At 32.9% G+C, this 16737-nt stretch overlaps 1 protein-coding gene and 1 long non-coding RNA gene across 8 annotated transcripts in view; one reads left to right on the top strand and one right to left on the bottom strand.

Moving 5' to 3' along the window:
- The window catches only part of Sema3a (semaphorin 3A), a 459630-nt gene that overhangs the window by 76326 nt on the left and 366567 nt on the right, over positions 1-16737 (bottom strand). For all 6 annotated transcript variants that reach the window (XM_047562544.1, XM_047562545.1, XM_047562546.1 and 3 more), the window contains 2 exons: positions 9052-9145; positions 405-524 (listed from right to left, as the gene is read on the bottom strand). In XM_047562544.1, coding sequence (XP_047418500.1) covers positions 405-524; positions 9052-9145 — 214 coding nt within the window. The remainder of the gene's footprint in view (positions 1-404; positions 525-9051; positions 9146-16737) is intronic.
- The window catches only part of LOC124991772 (uncharacterized), a 45853-nt gene that overhangs the window by 20405 nt on the left and 8711 nt on the right, over positions 1-16737 (top strand). The window contains exon 3 of one of the 2 annotated variants that reach the window (XR_007109941.1): positions 2096-2204. The exons of the other annotated variant lie outside the window; for it this stretch is intronic. This is a non-coding gene — a long non-coding RNA (uncharacterized LOC124991772). The remainder of the gene's footprint in view (positions 1-2095; positions 2205-16737) is intronic. 2 annotated transcript variants of the gene reach the window in all.

Here is a 16737-nt window from a genome sequence, read left to right as displayed (position 1 = left end):
CGTTTTTGATGTTCAGTACCTTATATTATGTTCTCAAGGCAATAAAGGGAGATGTGGAGGGGGAAAAATGCTATGTTGTGAGATTCATTGTGGTGTCCCTGTAAGAAAGAATTGGTAAACCATCTTATCTTTTTCCATTACCTCCCTTCCGTAGCTCTATCCCAGATCTCTTTCCACAGCTAACTACTGAGAAACTTCGCATTTGGCACAAAACATGTACTTCCTGAAATTTTAATCTCTCTTTTCTCTTTTTGCCCAACTTTCTCACACCCAGTCATGAGGTCACTACCATTAGCATTAACAATACACTAAATCTCAAGTCAAGTTATATATACTATAAAGGGAAAGTTCTTCAATGACTTAATGTACAGGTTACATGCCTGAGTTCTTGCACGTACACCTACCATTGAGCCATCTGGAATCATGCTGCTCTGTCCTGATTGGGTGGTGGTGCCCCAGAGTCCGGAATATAGCAAAGTCTCGCCCCATGAAGTCAGCTGCAGTGCCAGAGTATAATTCTCCATCTGTGGAATGGCAAAATGAAATCACATAGGTATTATTTAATTCAATTAAGGCAAGACAAACAAAAGATAATACAAGTTTCATGTTATGATCACACTGGAGACAGAAATGCTACAATTATCATTATGCAAATCTACTTAGGTTTCATCCTGTGTTTTTTGAAAGAGTGCTTTACCAAATGATCATTCACATACCTGACTATTCAGTTAATACTCACTTAGAAAATTTGAGTAAAAACTGATTGTGTGAACATTGCTAATATATAAAATTTTACTATTTTCCCACTAAAACCAGTGACTAAATTTACAAAAGGCAAAAATACAAACTATACTCATCACGTTTTTTTTTTTTTTTGTAAATGTGTGTAAAACTACTATGTCTCTAATAACCTTATTTAGTGGGGTAAGAGATCATTGTAAAATCTTGCTTATTGCTTATTTTAATGGCAATTAAACTGTTTATGTACCTTTTTCTAGTAGGATCTGAATTAGTGAAGTTTTACTGTAATTCTGAAAGGACCCATATTTTCTTTGCCAGTTTTTTTCCTGCTTTTTATTTTTTTAATTAATCTGGTGGGACAAATGTTCTAAGTTGGTGCAAGCTATTATATAGGCCCAAAATAAGTGCACTATAAGTCCTCAGATTTAACAGAAATATATTTGAAGAGGAGGAAATTTTGGCAAACTCAGATCATAATCTTACTGTTAAATATTTCACTGCTTTTTGACTTTCTACTACTAAATTGAGTTAAATCTCAGTAGGAGTTTAATAATGGAGAGATCATAACCAGAAGGTAAACAACAAAAGGGAAAGGAAGAAAAGCAGGAGAAAGAGCAGTTCGATTCGTTGAATACTGCTCTGTGCTTGGCAGGCAGTCAGGCTTTGGCTTGACACTTTCAAATTATCTCACTTTAGTTCTGTCAACATCCCCATGACGTAAATAATGTTGTCCCTATTTTATAGTTCAAGAAATCCAGGACTGCTCAGCTAATGCCTAGGCAAGTCGAGCTGAAGGTTCAAACGCAGGCCTGTTTCATTCCAAGCCTTTTACATTAAACCATACCATGTTTGGAAACTCAAGTTTGTAAAAATTGGGTTTTCTGTGTCTGAATCAAGAAGTGTCTCTATTATTTCTTCCACTTAACACATAATCGCCTACCTACTTACACTGAATTAATGTTTTTGCAAAATGAAACAACAAAAATGATAAAAATTTCTTCAAACAATCCACAATAATTACAGTAAATCTTAATATTATTTTGTTGATAACTACTATGCTAATTGTTTTGCTTTATTGAGTTAGAAAATATTCAGAAAGTAAATAGGGCATAGATAAATTATAACTTAAACATTTGTTTAGTGTTATTATTTTCCAGGTAGTCTCATGGTAGATAAATGGAAAACAATCAGTGAATCTTTATATATAAATGAATTTGGGTAAATCTTATTAGTCTGATTCCATATATAATGTTCTTTGTTTACATCTTCCTTTTTCACTCCTAAACAAGAGCTTTGTAAAGTAAAATAGATACTCTCAGTGGTCCCACCCAAAGCAACTTATTATATCATTTAGCTCACTGATGTGTGTTTAATGGGCTTGATTTTGAAGAATCTGCAGAATAATGGAAAATATCTACAAGAGAAAAATCACTGAACAAGAAGTTACCGCTTTAAACTTGCATGTAAGTAAATACCTTATCCTGAAAACTGTGCAAAAAATTGTTCTCTTATTTTGGATTGTTGTGACTAAAGATAAACACACATATTGTTTAGATAATATATTGAGTACAGATTATTAGGTAAATAAAGAGTATTCATATATCATCCTAAATTGTCAGAGCAAGGTATCCTTGAGTTTCAAAAGCACCTTGCATTCTCTTCACTTAATTAAATTTCAAGTGCAAATGTGACTTGCCCACATTGAAATATGATGATAATGTTTTACCTGACTACAGGTAAAGAAATACCCTTTTCTAAAGATCAAAAAATGCTATGAATCAGGTACCTATAAATTTCAAAGGCCCTTTGAAACATTTAAAGGCCTATTGTCTCTTTATTGTTAACCCCTATTTAGTCACTGTAATGTTTTTATAAAAGTTAATGTTTTATCTTTTTACAAAGAATTGATACATAAATGCAAAGTAATTTTAAACATCAGGTGAATGTTTTTTTGTGTGTGTGCAAATAAGAGGATGTTAGGTAAAAATGTCTTGTGAAACACCTACCAACTTTAAACATTTTCAGGTTGGAACATGTGTGGGAGGAAGCATTGGCTCTTCTTAACCTTGAAAAATCAAAAGCTGTTGAGCCTCATTGCCCATGAACCACACTAGGTGGTGAAAATCAGGGTGAGTGAAAGCAAAATGACAAAAAGGTGAAGACAGCAATTTAACATCAGACAGGCCTTGCTCAACAGGGGATTTACCCGGAAATGGTGGAGTCAAAAATGCCACTGATTAATCATTCTGTCAGTTAATTTCTTTAGGGTAAATGAAATTCATAACTACGGTTGTTATTACACACAAACTCTATTCAAGAGGCAGTTGAAATAGCAACAGCAAAACTGTTATTTGGATGTAAAACACCATCCTGATGCATTTTTTTGTGATATTCTATTATCACAAAATGTGATATATTATATTGCTTGCTTTCATATGAGGATGGCAAAAATCAATAGAAACGAAGGCAAAGGTAGTGAGTCTGATTTTATTATTCTTTTCAGAGCAGATAGAAAACTTGTTCATATTAGAAAAGGTGTTCAGTAGAAAAGCTATTAACTCAATATTCCTAAAAGAGAGTTAAATTAAGATATTGTCTTATAAAGGAAAGGAAGTTTGCAGGTTAGGCACCAGTTGCCTCCAGTCATAGGAAATTACCTCCCACCCACATATTGTTTTTAACAAGAGCCAGGTTTTCTTGAGCTGGAGGAGACCAGATGATTAGGTGGCCATGAGGGCACCTTCTCTTACTGTCCATACTCATTGTCAGTTACTGTTCCTTTGTACCAGGCCTTAGATCAGATTTCCTGTTGAGATTGCTGGAGAGATTTCTATAGGGGTTCTCACCAGGGCTGATTGTTCCAAATAAGTATGATGTCTTTATTGCTTTTGCCCAAAAATACAGGTGGTAAAATATCCTCCTCTTTCTTACTTATGAAACAGAAATACAATATCAATTAGTGGACTTGAACATTTTCACTGTACAGTAAAGAAGTGTTCTAATCTGTGGCTATTTGAAATGATCTAAAGATGTTTGACTATAAAAAATTTAGAAGAGCTGGAGTTGTAGCTCAGGGGTGGAGGGCTTGCCTGGCATGTGCCAGGCCCTGGGTTTGTTACTCAGCAACACTATAAATAAATAAATTAAAAGATCCATTGATAACTAAAAATCTGTATTTAAAATAATTTAGTAGACTTCAATTTTGACTTACTTTAGGATAACAGATATGTCTAAAATGAAAACCTACTAGCCAAACATCTTTTGTAGATTCTAGGTCATTTATAAAATTATCAAATTATATGTTGATTCTGGAGCATAGTGTTGACAATTTTCTGACCCTAAATATAAGTTTTCTTGAAAATATGAAGTAGGTAAATGTTTTTCTGCAGTAATTCAAATGGCATTACATTTGTGATACAGTTTTTGAGTTTTCCACATATACTGAGTCACTAGTGAAAGGAAATACGACAGTTGTCCAATTTTATTAAATTGATGATAATAAGGAATTGTTTCATTTATCTATACATAACACAATTATATATAACACAAATACACACAAACACATATATGGTTTTGTATACTCTGTCCAATAAAGTCTTTAAATCTCTACAAAAAACTACCACCTGGGTATTTTGATGTCTCAACAATATTATATTAGATTAAGATTAAATTAGTGTTGATAGATGTAACTAACCATCTGAAACTGTCAAAGATGAAAATGGCTATTTGAATATACCACCATTCTTTCCTAAATTTTTAAAACTGTCTTTAAGGAAAGTATTTTCTAATGAGAAGAAAAGAAACTTTTGTGATCTATGTTTCCATCATGGTTGAGTTACCTGAGAAGCATGTATTTTAAAAACAAATGTTTATACGCACTCTAGACTTTCTGTTCATAGCCAAAATGAAGAAGAAAATGTGGCTTAGATCAGTTAATGTATCAGATTACCATTCCTAAGAAGGGTGTGGTGAAGAGAAACAGAAAGAAAAAAAAAAAAAAAAAAAAAAAACTATTTCCTGATGGAATTGCAGCATTACTAACACAGGTGAAAAGCGTAACATGGATGTGAGCAAAAATCAAACAGACCTAAATACCAAGACTTTAGGTTGTTAACACCTTAAGTAAACTCCACTCACAGGCTAGTAGAGTAATTAGAAACAGAAGGGAAAAAAGAAAGTTATACCTCTATCCCTTCCCCCCCCTCACTCTCACACACACACACACACACACACACAAAACACACACAACACAGACACAAAACACACACAACAACACACACAGAGCACAGTTAAAATTAATTCCCTGGAATGGAAAGATATGGGGACAATGTTACATTTTTTACATTTATTAAGCACCTTCCTTCTGTTTTGTTACTTCTGTTCTTTTAAAACTAACATTTTCTAAGTAGTAAAATATGCATATGGTACAGAATTAAAAATATAAAACTTATAATGCGCCTAATCTGCTTTCCAGCTACCCACAGGGGGCCACTGCTACTAGGTTTGTTGTTGTTGTTATTATTTGTTTGCTTTTACTTCACATATATTCCAGAAATATGCAAATACACAAAATGGTAGCATGCCATTACACTGTCTTATTTCTCACAACAAGCTAGTAGAATTGGTATGGCACACCATTTTACATGCAAAGAAATTAAGGTTCAGAGAGGTTCAAATAATTTTCTCAATTTCATTTAATTAATTTAGGGAGTACCTTACTTATCCTAACACCCAGTGAGACCATTTTCTGATGTTAAATTATATTCTTTCCTGAATCAAGGCAAAATTCTAGCTTAAAGATATAAACCTTAAATGAAAGTCCCAGACCTTTGAAATAGACTTCAATAATATCTCTTAGTGATGAAATATTTCTAAATTATTAGTGCCTCATTGCCTGGAAAAGATTTCAATAAGGAAATAAAATTGCTCTCAAGTTGACTATTCCTTTCACATCATGAAAATGTGAGATGGTACTTAATTAGTGTGGAAAATACTAGGTTTTATTCTTGTGATGTGTTCACACCTGGCATTTATTCTGAGCAAGGGAGCAACTGCTATCTTTAATAAAGCAATTTCAAACAAAGACATAAAAAATATTTGCAGGTGGAAGGAATCAGAAATATTTTAAAAATAAATTCTGGAGCAATTTCATATTGACAAGATCATTATTAAAGAAGATTGGCAAAATTACCTTTAATAAGGTGATTGGAAAAACTTAGGACATGTTATAGGATTTGTGGACTTAATTCAGTTACTATGCATCACTTAGATGAGAAATCACATTTTCTATGGTTATCAGTTTAAAAATCCATGACTTTTTGGAAAGAGGTTATACCAAATCTTGATAGTTTTTATAAACTAAATCTTTCAGCTGTCATCTGGTTTTAAAGTATACTACTAGTTGAAACTGTAGTATACTGGGATTGGTGGTTTAAGAAATATCTGCTACAAAAATCCATCTGGTCAGCTTATAGATGGTTTGAGCCAAACCTGGAATTTTGTTTCCCAGTATTGGGGGAAGGAAGCAGCCTGGAACCACCTAAAAATTTCTATCTTATGTGCTGAAATGGGGGAAACTTCTCTGGATTATGTGGGCAGATAGGCTTTCCTAATGACCATTTTCTAGTATACAAAGTGTAACCTGTGTATTTCAGGGACAGCTGTTACCCCATTTGTAAAAGAATTTGGGAAGTGTTTAGGAAAATATTTATGCTAAAAACCTCTATTAAACTAGAAAGCATTCTTTTTAAAGCAGCATAAGAAAATGCCAAGAAAATCTCAACAAGGGGAATTAAATGTACTGTAAGAAGAATTAATAACATAGTTATGAAGGAAATAAACAAGCCCCATAAAGAGAGTTACAGGTCTTGAATTCAAATGGTTTTGTGGGTATTTTGAGTGATTTTATCAGATCTAAGAGGACTTGTTCCTTTTTCTGCATCTTTCTGTTTACCTGGTTCAGAAATTAATTGTTCTGATCTTGTCAATAAGCATTTCTACCTCTGAAAGTTCCTTGGTCATTTTTCCATATTGGGTATGTGAGGAATGGAATTCTGTGTCAAGGTTGTTCTTCTGAAATGTCTATTGTTCTTTCTCAACCACACATCCTCTCTTTGACTTGCTGACCTTCCCTCATTCTCTTTCTTTTCATAAAATCTATACATCTTTTTCAAAGAAATTCTAATATAAAAACAAAATTATGAAGTTTTATATTCTTTGTGAATATTGCATGGTTGCATACCATAGGAGCTATGTAATATCTACCTGTCATCATCCTTTCTCAATGGAATATTAAAATAAATAATCAAGCAAAACCCTACTGAGAAGCATACCATAAACTAAGGCTGCTCCATGCTGCAGCCTTAAGAAGGCTTCTGCATCCTGCTTTTTGAGGAAATACATATTTTCTCAGTGTGCAAATTTGAATAAGTATTGGCTTGCAAGTCAGAACAAGGTACAGCTCCTCCTATTTTTTAATATTTATTTTTTTAAAATATTATTCTTTTTAGTTATACATGACAATTGGATCCTCCTATTTTTTGAGATGGGTTTCAGATTTCAGCACATACTCTTGAGGAGGGCATTCACATATAATCACTAAGCTACCTGAGAATAGGAAAATTATAAGTATGCTACATTCCTCCATGTCTGAAACTGTTGTTAAAGTACTGCATAAATGGATCAAATGGAATAAAATTGTCTAGATCTGAAAAGCAATGAGATGATTTATGCTGAAGTGGTTTTATTCTTCATAGAATAGGGATTAGTGATAAAGTAAACACCATGCAACAGTGGAAAAATTTATCTTCATAGTTAATGCAGTAGGCTACATGACTAGCATTTTATTTTCTCAAGTATAAAAGGAGTTATTTGTAAAAGGAAAATGATGAAAAGGTTTATGAATTTATGACATATCAGGTAATGATTTATTTTTTAAATTTAGATTTATTATTCGAAATTCAACTAGCAATTTTATATTAGAAACTTTTCACTATTATTTTGGTTGTTATCAAATAATTATGTTCTATATTTTATAGAAAAAGGGCAAAAGTACATCATTTCTACATCACTATGCAGAATCACAACAGAATATTTCATGTGTTATGTTGTTGGTAGCCTCAAAAAATAAAGAAATACAAAGCAAAATAAAAGGAAGGAAGGAAGGAAGGAAGGAAGGAAGGAAGGAAATACTACTTTATAATTAACCACTGTTTGTGTAAAAATCTAACCCCCGCATGGAGAGGGTTAAAAGGATATGCAAAATATTCTTTCTTTCAGTACACACTATTGTTTTCTCCTACTTCTACCTAATTTCATCCTCCTGCTTCTGCCCTTCTGAAGTACAGCTGAACACCCCACCCCCCAGCTGCAACCTTGAAGTAAAAGAGGAAAAAGGAAAGCTTGAATAAAACATGGTGAGAAGAAAGATAGAGGAAATCACAAAATGCCTTGGCCTATTTTTAAAAAGGCCTAAGGTCACAAAAGCAGACAAGCAACAGCTTCCTTAGAATATCCTAGTATACAAGATAAAGGTTGAGAAAACTTGAGCAACACTGGAGGGCTTTGCCAACAGTGCTGATTTACACTGTTTGTGTGGGACACTGGTTCTTGGTTTAATGATTTAGTACCATCTTTTAAAAAGAGTGTGACTTAGTGCAGCCTAGCATGTGTGAGGCCCTGGGTTCAATCCCCAGTAGTGAAGAAAATTAAAAAAGAAGAAGTGAAAAAGGCCTGTTTAATCAGGCCTTTACACTGATTGTGTGGCCAATCAGACATTTACACTGATTGTGTGGGACAAGGTGTCCAAATGTTGAGGCAGTTATGGACCTTGACTATATTTAGCAAGATAGAATGAATGGCATTGTTTCTTAAGAATTTCTCAATATTCTTTAAGCAACCTTTTCATGAGATGAAAATCAAAAAACATTTTTTATCAGATTAATACTGAAGTTCAAGTGGGGAGGTACATTGATTAAACAGGACTTTTTCATTTCTTCTTTTTAAATTTTCTTCACTACTGGGGATTGAACCCAGGGCCTCATACATGCTAGGCTAGCACTAAGTCACACTCTTTTTAAAAAATGGTACTAAATCATTACAACCAAGAACCAGACTTGATAGTGCAAGTACCAAAAGAGCATTTAGTGTTTTTTCTTCATTTTCAAAATACTGAACCATATCACAACTGATGTTCTCCTGCTAAATTTTTTTTTATGATTAATAGTGAAATACTTGGTAGATAAAAAGTAAACAAGCAACATGGTTATTTTTATGAGCAATTTGCTGTTTAATTGATCCTTTACTACATACCTATTAAAAGAGATGCCGTCAGCAACTTAGGATCATAAGGACTCTTCCCACGGCCATTTTCAAAATGGGAGTCCTCCAGTTTAAAAATGTTGTCCTGTAGGTTAAAACAAGAGAAGGGCTTCATTCATAAGGGTTTCATTTCATTTATAAGACAAAGTGTTTTGAACATGTCCATTAATCATACAGGTTGAAGATTCACGTCCAAAAACAAGGAATGTTTTTATTTGGGTAAACTTCAAATGAGAAAACAAATTAAGTGGATTAAAAGAGCTGTTATTAGCTAACTATCTATTTAGTTTGATTTTTAATAGCAGTTAGCATGTCCCAAGTAACAACGTGTAAACAAACTCTAAAGAACAGAATGTGGCATGACAGGAAAAGAAAGATCATTTCCTCACGTAGGTACATTAAGATCTATCCTAATGGCTCTTGAAGAAAGACTTTTAAATATAAATAAAGTTTAAGTTTCTTCCTGGATAGAGAATAAAAGTAACAACCCACTACATTAGCTGTCTAGAATAAATTTGTAGAGCTTGCATGACAAAGTGCTAAATAACCAGAGCCTCATTTCCCCACTCTGTTCTTTGTAAACTTTGGTGTATACATGTTTCTCCTGTATTTTTTTTTTTTTTTTTTTTTTTTTTTTTTGGTGGTGCTGGGGATCGAACCCAGGACTTTGTGCTTGCAAGGCAAGTACTCTACCTACTGAGCTATCTCTCCAGCCCTCTCCTGTATTTTAAACTTATATATGCAGCAGGGAAGGTACCTGAAACTATCCCTATCTACCTCTGAGAGGGAAACACCAAATTGAATATTAGGCACAGTGAGACTGGAAATGATGTCTTTAGAACAATAAGCACATTTTTATCGCAAGGAAGTCTGCTCAAGTGGAGCCAGGTACCCAGAGACAGGAATGAACTTTTGACTACATAAAATATGCTCATGTCCTGAGGTAGAATGTGTGTGGGAAAGCATGATGACAAAAACCTTGATACAGAGGTGACTAATGTATGCCTGAGACCTGCTGTCAGATGTGTCTAGCTACTGCAACCTATATGTGACAGTGGAGGAAATTTGGAAACATTTCTGAGCACTCTTTCAGACCCAGGTGCCCTGGGAATTAATTAGGTCAGAATATGTATGCTTTTTCCAGTAGAACATTAACTTGTCCATAGACCGAAATAAAATAGCTTTTTTGGCAATTTCTCTACTATTCACATAAAAGTATTTTCTATCTCAGAATAGTAAATGGTGTTCATTTTATGATCAGTAAGGATCACTTTATTTAATGTTTAATATTTCTGATGGAGCTAATGGCAGGAATTCAAATTATGACTCTTAAAACTCATTTGAATTAAAGAGGAAAATAAAAGAGGAAGCAAACCAAAAGTGTTCTTTGGTTTTATTACTGAGTGAGAATTATCTATTCTTTCCTTGCATCAATTCTGTATTTGAAAATTAGCTGTCCCTTTGCAATGATGTTTCTTCAGCTTAGTTCTCAAATTTATATTGTGCAGTAATTTATAGGTTTTATCAGAATTGTGCCAAGTTGTAGTGAGAAGGGTAGTGAGCCAGGCACCAGGCCCAGATAGTCAATAACCGAGTTTGGATCTTGGGTCACCATCCCATATCTCTGAGTTTCTTGTGCCCAAAAATCAATTTGGATAAAGATACTTAGCCTCACAAACTTTTTAGATAAATGTAAAAATTTATATAAAACATTTTAAACCAGTAAGATAAAAATGCCATTTAATTTCACTATTCCTACTGCTCATATTGCCACTTTAACAAAATAATATGAAAGTTTAACATAAGTTGTTACCCTTATTGTCAAAATCCTAAAGTAATGTAACAGAGTTATTAAAGATAGTTCCTTAAGTCACCAAATACTAAACTTGTTCACAAATATAATTTGTCATGGGCACTTAAATATTAATATTATAACCTGGAATTAATTGATATATTTTAATAAAAACATTAAAGAACCTTTAAAAATATTTAGATGCACATATATTTTGATTATAAATTAGGAAATAATAAAATAGACACTCCAGGAAAAGATCTAAATTCTATTGCCACAGATCATAGAAAATGTTATTAAAATTTATGCATAAGATTATTAATTATATAAGATTATTAATTATAGGTTAAAGGAAGTAGCAGGGAGAAGTGGTATGGTGGGCAATATTACAAATACTGTGATAGTTTCTTTTACTCATGGTGTTTTACAATAGTGACAAACACAGGGGAGATATCCTCTCAAAGTATGAGGCGTTTAATGTTTGGGATCATATGTCCAAGTCAATCAGACAATGCCAAGGTAGATGAGAAATACTTCCAATCTCATGTAATACTTGATTTATAAGGTGGAGGATTAAACTTCACAGGAAGAGAGGTTAAGCACATCAGTTATGGTTCAAGAGAAGATGAAATTCTCTCCTTCATCATGGTGTCAGGTAATCTGCACAAACCTTTTCTCCTTTTTATTCAACTCCATAAATAACTACTAAGTTGATCACCTCCTTTACTAATACACAATATCTTTCTTGTAGATGTAATTTTTACCCACATTTCTGAGTGTCTACCATGTAAATCTCCTATATTCTTATATGGTACTATACAGGGGCAGAACAAATTGAATTTCCTTTCCAGTTCAGTGAGATGGGGGCTTGGAATAAATGTAATTTGATTTCTGGATGGGGGAGCAAAATGACATTTCTTGCATATAAATGTTTGTAGTATAAAATTCATACCCATTACATGTAGTAATGTTGAAATTGGACAGAGCTGGGTGTTATCCCTGGCTCTGCCATTTATTAGCTCTGGGCCTCAGGCAAGTCCCTAAACCCTCCTAAAACTCAGATTCCTCATCCGTAATAGGATAAGAAAATCTCATAGTTGATGTGAAGATGCATTATAATGTCCTATAAAATATACTTACTATGCCTTCAAAAATAATTCTCTTTTCCATTATTTACAGTTGCTGCAGTAAAATCATTCTGTCTCATGCTGTTCAGTCTCTTATACTACACTAGAAATGCCTGCCTATGTTTTCATCAGTAAAACTTAAGACAGCCTCAAGAACTGTTATTTCCTATAGCTGAACAAAGAATCATTCAAATTAGAAAAGAGTAGTGATTTTTTAAATATGTAATTTTATTTCAAAATGAATATAACTGCCAATCTTTAAAATAATTTATTGGGAATTTCTAAGATTATGTTATTTAATGGAATTTGCACAAAATATTTAATTAAAAAGGACAACCCTCTTTATCATGTCTGATAAATTTAATATCATTGATATGAACAGACACCAATATTGCTGTTCTATTTTCTAATGAGCAAGACCTATTAGATGTCTAAAGATATTGACTCCGTGTGAAGGAATACTGTTTAATATAATTTTATGTTAACATCCTATGTTGTTATGTATAATATACCACATAGTTCATTGTCTGGCTGTACCTGTAAAACCTTTGGAAATCTGAGTACTATCTAGTGATTTTCTATTCTTGAAGAATATGAAGTAAATCCCACATCAAATAATAAGACTGAATATCCCAAGACCCATGTACACAATTTAACTGTACAGCCTATATGTCTTACTTGGGCTGAAACAGTTTTCATGTTTAGTAATACATGAACAAGGAACTAGCTGCATGGACTCTAATTGCTTTAGCAGATACTATGAGCAAATCATGTAAGTTATTGTGCCATATTTTATTACATGATTGCATCAGTTTTCAACGACTATTTTTAGCTTTCAAGACTACTCTTTCCCCTTTGTCTTTTGGATTTCCTGAATGTTATTAGACTGTGGTGAGGTAAGGCATTAGAGGAAATAATAACTGTGCTAATGTCTAATCCAAAGTCTTATAAATTATAAACCATTGGTGACATCATGGTAATAAATTTCCTAAATCTCAATCTTGTCCAAGTAATAAATTTTGGCAATAATGTTGCAATTTTAGTTATTTTATTTAATGATTAAAACATAAATGATGTTTTAAGATGGAAAGAAAATAAAACTCTACATATATGTGATAGAATGAACATTTTTGTGGAAAATTACATAAAATAATGTAAAAAACAGTTCTTGGGACACTTTAAAGAATGTATATTTTTATATTTTTCTAAAATTCTATTTTCCTCCTGCTTCTCACAAAAACGTGTTGTGTGCAAATTATTATGAATTATCCAGAATTCCCTAAAGACGTCTTGCTGCAAGTTATTCTGAACTATCCAGTATTTCCTGATCATGTCATACTTTTCTCATCTTTGCCTGAAACATCTTCCTTCTCCTTTCACCCATCCTTAGCCTTCAAGCCCAGGATAACCTTTCTTTCTTGTAAGATTAAGTTGAAAAGTCACTTTCTAGGAGAAGTCTTCAGATTCCTGCAGATAAAATTTATTAGTTTTCTTTTGTGTATATCTGAATTAACAATATTATATGGGCAATGATTATACAGGGCAAAACTACTGGTTTCAGCAAAGAAAGAATGTAATAAGATCTCACAGGAATTATTGTGCATACTGCACTTTGACCATAGCAGATCCTTTTGTGGATCAAATTCACCGGAATTTACTTTTCCCAAAAGGGTGACTCAGGTTTGCACTGTGCAATACTGTATAATCGTGAGTCACATCCCTTTATTTAATTAAACTTAATTAAAATGGAAAAATCCCATTCCTCAGTTGCATTAGTCACATTTCAAATGGTCAATAATAAGTCACATGTGGCTTGGGGCGACAATACTGCATAGAGGCAAATACAGAGCACTTCAAATGTCACAGAAGTCCCTTCCCTTGGACAGCATGGTTCTAAATCCTGAATCCTTTCTGCTCAGCAGCACAGAGCAGAGAGTTGGCAATCAATGGGTCTCTAAGACAGAAAATTGGACACAAGACCATAATCACAGAGGAAAAACCTTCCTGACATCTATAAGGAGAGACCATACTGAAAACATTAGTTAAGCTCATTTTATTTTTTGTTTTAAGGCAGGAGTTATACTACGTAATATTTAATGGCAGTACAAACAATGAACATCCTATGTTTTCTTGTAAGTCATTCTACTTAGAATCACTCTTTCCTTAATCTATTTAGGAACATATTTTATTTAAAATTTAAGTCATGATACATTTTCCATTGTATATTTATTGATTTTCTCCAACAAAGGAGAGTGTTTTTTTCCTGAAAATTGCATACCAATCTATTTGCAACTTTCTTTTGTCATTTTTTACCTTCAACCTTGGTAGTCAATGGTATGTGAATTATTTTTTCTTATTAAATTCTTTGGAGCTGATGGACAAATAATACTGTAGTTGTTTCAAATAATAAGATAAAATTTTGCACTGGGCTAAAGCTCAATAAAATAATGAATAAATGAGTGAATAAATGAATGACAGTGACTTAATTGGAAAGACTCTATGGGAAAATTGCATCCAAATAATTACAACCCAAGGAAATATCCCTGATCTCAAGGGCATAATAATTTAAGAATATGACACAGACATGAGAATAATGTGTAATAGATGCTAGCCTACAAAATTCAAATATTAAACCAATTTATAAGGTAAGTAATTTTCATTGGGTCTTTAATTGTTCACTTACTTATATTAAGCTTATCAATAAATATTACCCTTCTCTAAAGAGTCAGCTTTACGAAGGGCTAAAATCATCAGATTATTCTTTTGCTGAATTTACAAGTCTTTCTGCCCAACATAACATTTCTTCCATATCCCATATTTCAATAAAGGTATTTTACCTGACTATTTTCACTCAGTAGAATGATTCCAACATATATCTGGGATGTAAGTAAGTAGTACAACACACTGAAGAAGCTGTTTGAATTTGCCAAATTTAATTTTATGTTTATGGTAAATACAAAGTGTTTTACTAGATTTTCATATTTTTATTTATCTTAGAGACGTATTAGATACATTTTTGAAACATTAATATAATTATTAATTAATGAAGTAAACACATATTGAACTGTTACTATGCATGATTTGTATTTGGTAGTATAAACAATAGGTTTATTTGTTAAAGGTGAGTACACAAGACATACAGCAAAGCTATGCAACCATAGTAAATGACTTGCACCATTTCATTTTCATTTAATACATATCTAATGGAACAGTGTCTTAAGATTTCATGTATATTTTTCACTTAATTTCAAAACTACCCTACTATTATTATACCTATTAAAAATATGATAAAACTTGAGAGCATTATAAATAATACTCAATTTGCAAAGCTAATAAATCATGCAGAATTTGATGAGATGTTTCCAAATACATGTTTTAACACAGAAAGTCAAAATGGGGAAAGAGTTTTTTCAGTTTTAGAAGATGAAGAAAGGCTTTATTAGATTTACTCCTTGAAGAGTCTATTTTGGAGGAACTGTAAGGGTGTGGGTGTGTGTATGTCTGGGTGCGTGTAAGTCTGTGTACATGCGCTGGGCATGGTTGTCGAGGTTCGGAGAAGTCCATAGACAGAAGAGAGGGTTGAGGCAAATGGAAGGCAGATTATCCTATCTAGAGGAAATAGCATGAGAACAATCCTCAAAGAAAATAAATATAATTCATAGTTGAGTGAAGACACAAAGCCGAGTTTAGATAATGAAGCATATATACATATACTAAGAGATAAAAACTGAAAACTAAATTTGGGGGCCACATTGTGGAAAGATTTTTGTGCCAGAATAAGCAATTTCGTTTCTAGAGAGAAGGTGTCAGTGGTCATTTTAGCTGTAGAACAATAGCATCAAAGAGGCACAGTATTATGATGAACCTGGCAGTGATGTGTGGGAGGACTCGGAGATATCTGAGTCTGGTGGCAGGTAAAGAATGACTGCTATTATTTTTTTTTTTTTAATAACAGAATGAATCAAAAACTATTATCCTAGGTAAATGTATGATTACAAAAACAGTATGCCTCTACTTCATGTACAAACAGAGAAACAAGATGTGTCCCATTTGTTTACAATAAAAATGAATAAAAAAAAAAGAATGACTGTTAGATCCTGGAGAGGGAAGATTGAGGTCTTGTCACACATTATGACAGCTTAAAGGAATTCTGTATGTACATGGTGACTTGGTCAAGTCACTGAGCCTCTTTGTAGTGGTGTTTCTTAACCTTTGTTGCTTCAGAATTCTCTGTTTTCCAGTGAAGCTATAGAAGTAAAGCATACATACATTTTGTAAGTAATCTTAAAAGTTTATTGACTATATGTGGCCGTGGTAAGATGTTCCAAATTAATAATTCTGCAAAGATATTTCCATTTGCCACATACTATGATTCTAGGATCCTATCACTCTGAACTACATTTATTCTCTCTGTTGTTCTTTGTCCTAGTTCTTTCACATAAACACAGGGATTGTGTAGATTTAAAGAAAATCAATTTTCCTCTTCATTCTTCACTGACTATTATTTGGAATTCACTTATTTTTATAAATTCATCTATTGAACTTCAGCCCCCATCCCTCTACTAATCAGGTAGTTCAAACTTGGTTTCCTGGCCTCTATGAAATCTCCTTATTTTCCATAGTTATTTCAAAATTGAGAGCTATTAAGAGTCCTTGGCTCTTCAAAAGCACATAAGAGCAATTACTAATAATAAGCTTCATAAAAATTAGTCTGTCAGAAATAGTTATTTAACAGTATACATTGTAGGAAGATAAAAA

Source organism: Sciurus carolinensis, chromosome 8 (assembly GCF_902686445.1).
Source record: "Sciurus carolinensis chromosome 8, mSciCar1.2, whole genome shotgun sequence".
Lineage (NCBI taxonomy): Eukaryota > Metazoa > Chordata > Mammalia > Rodentia > Sciuridae > Sciurus > Sciurus carolinensis.
Note: the sequence above shows the minus strand (reverse complement) of the source record. Positions and strands in the feature narration are given on the sequence as shown.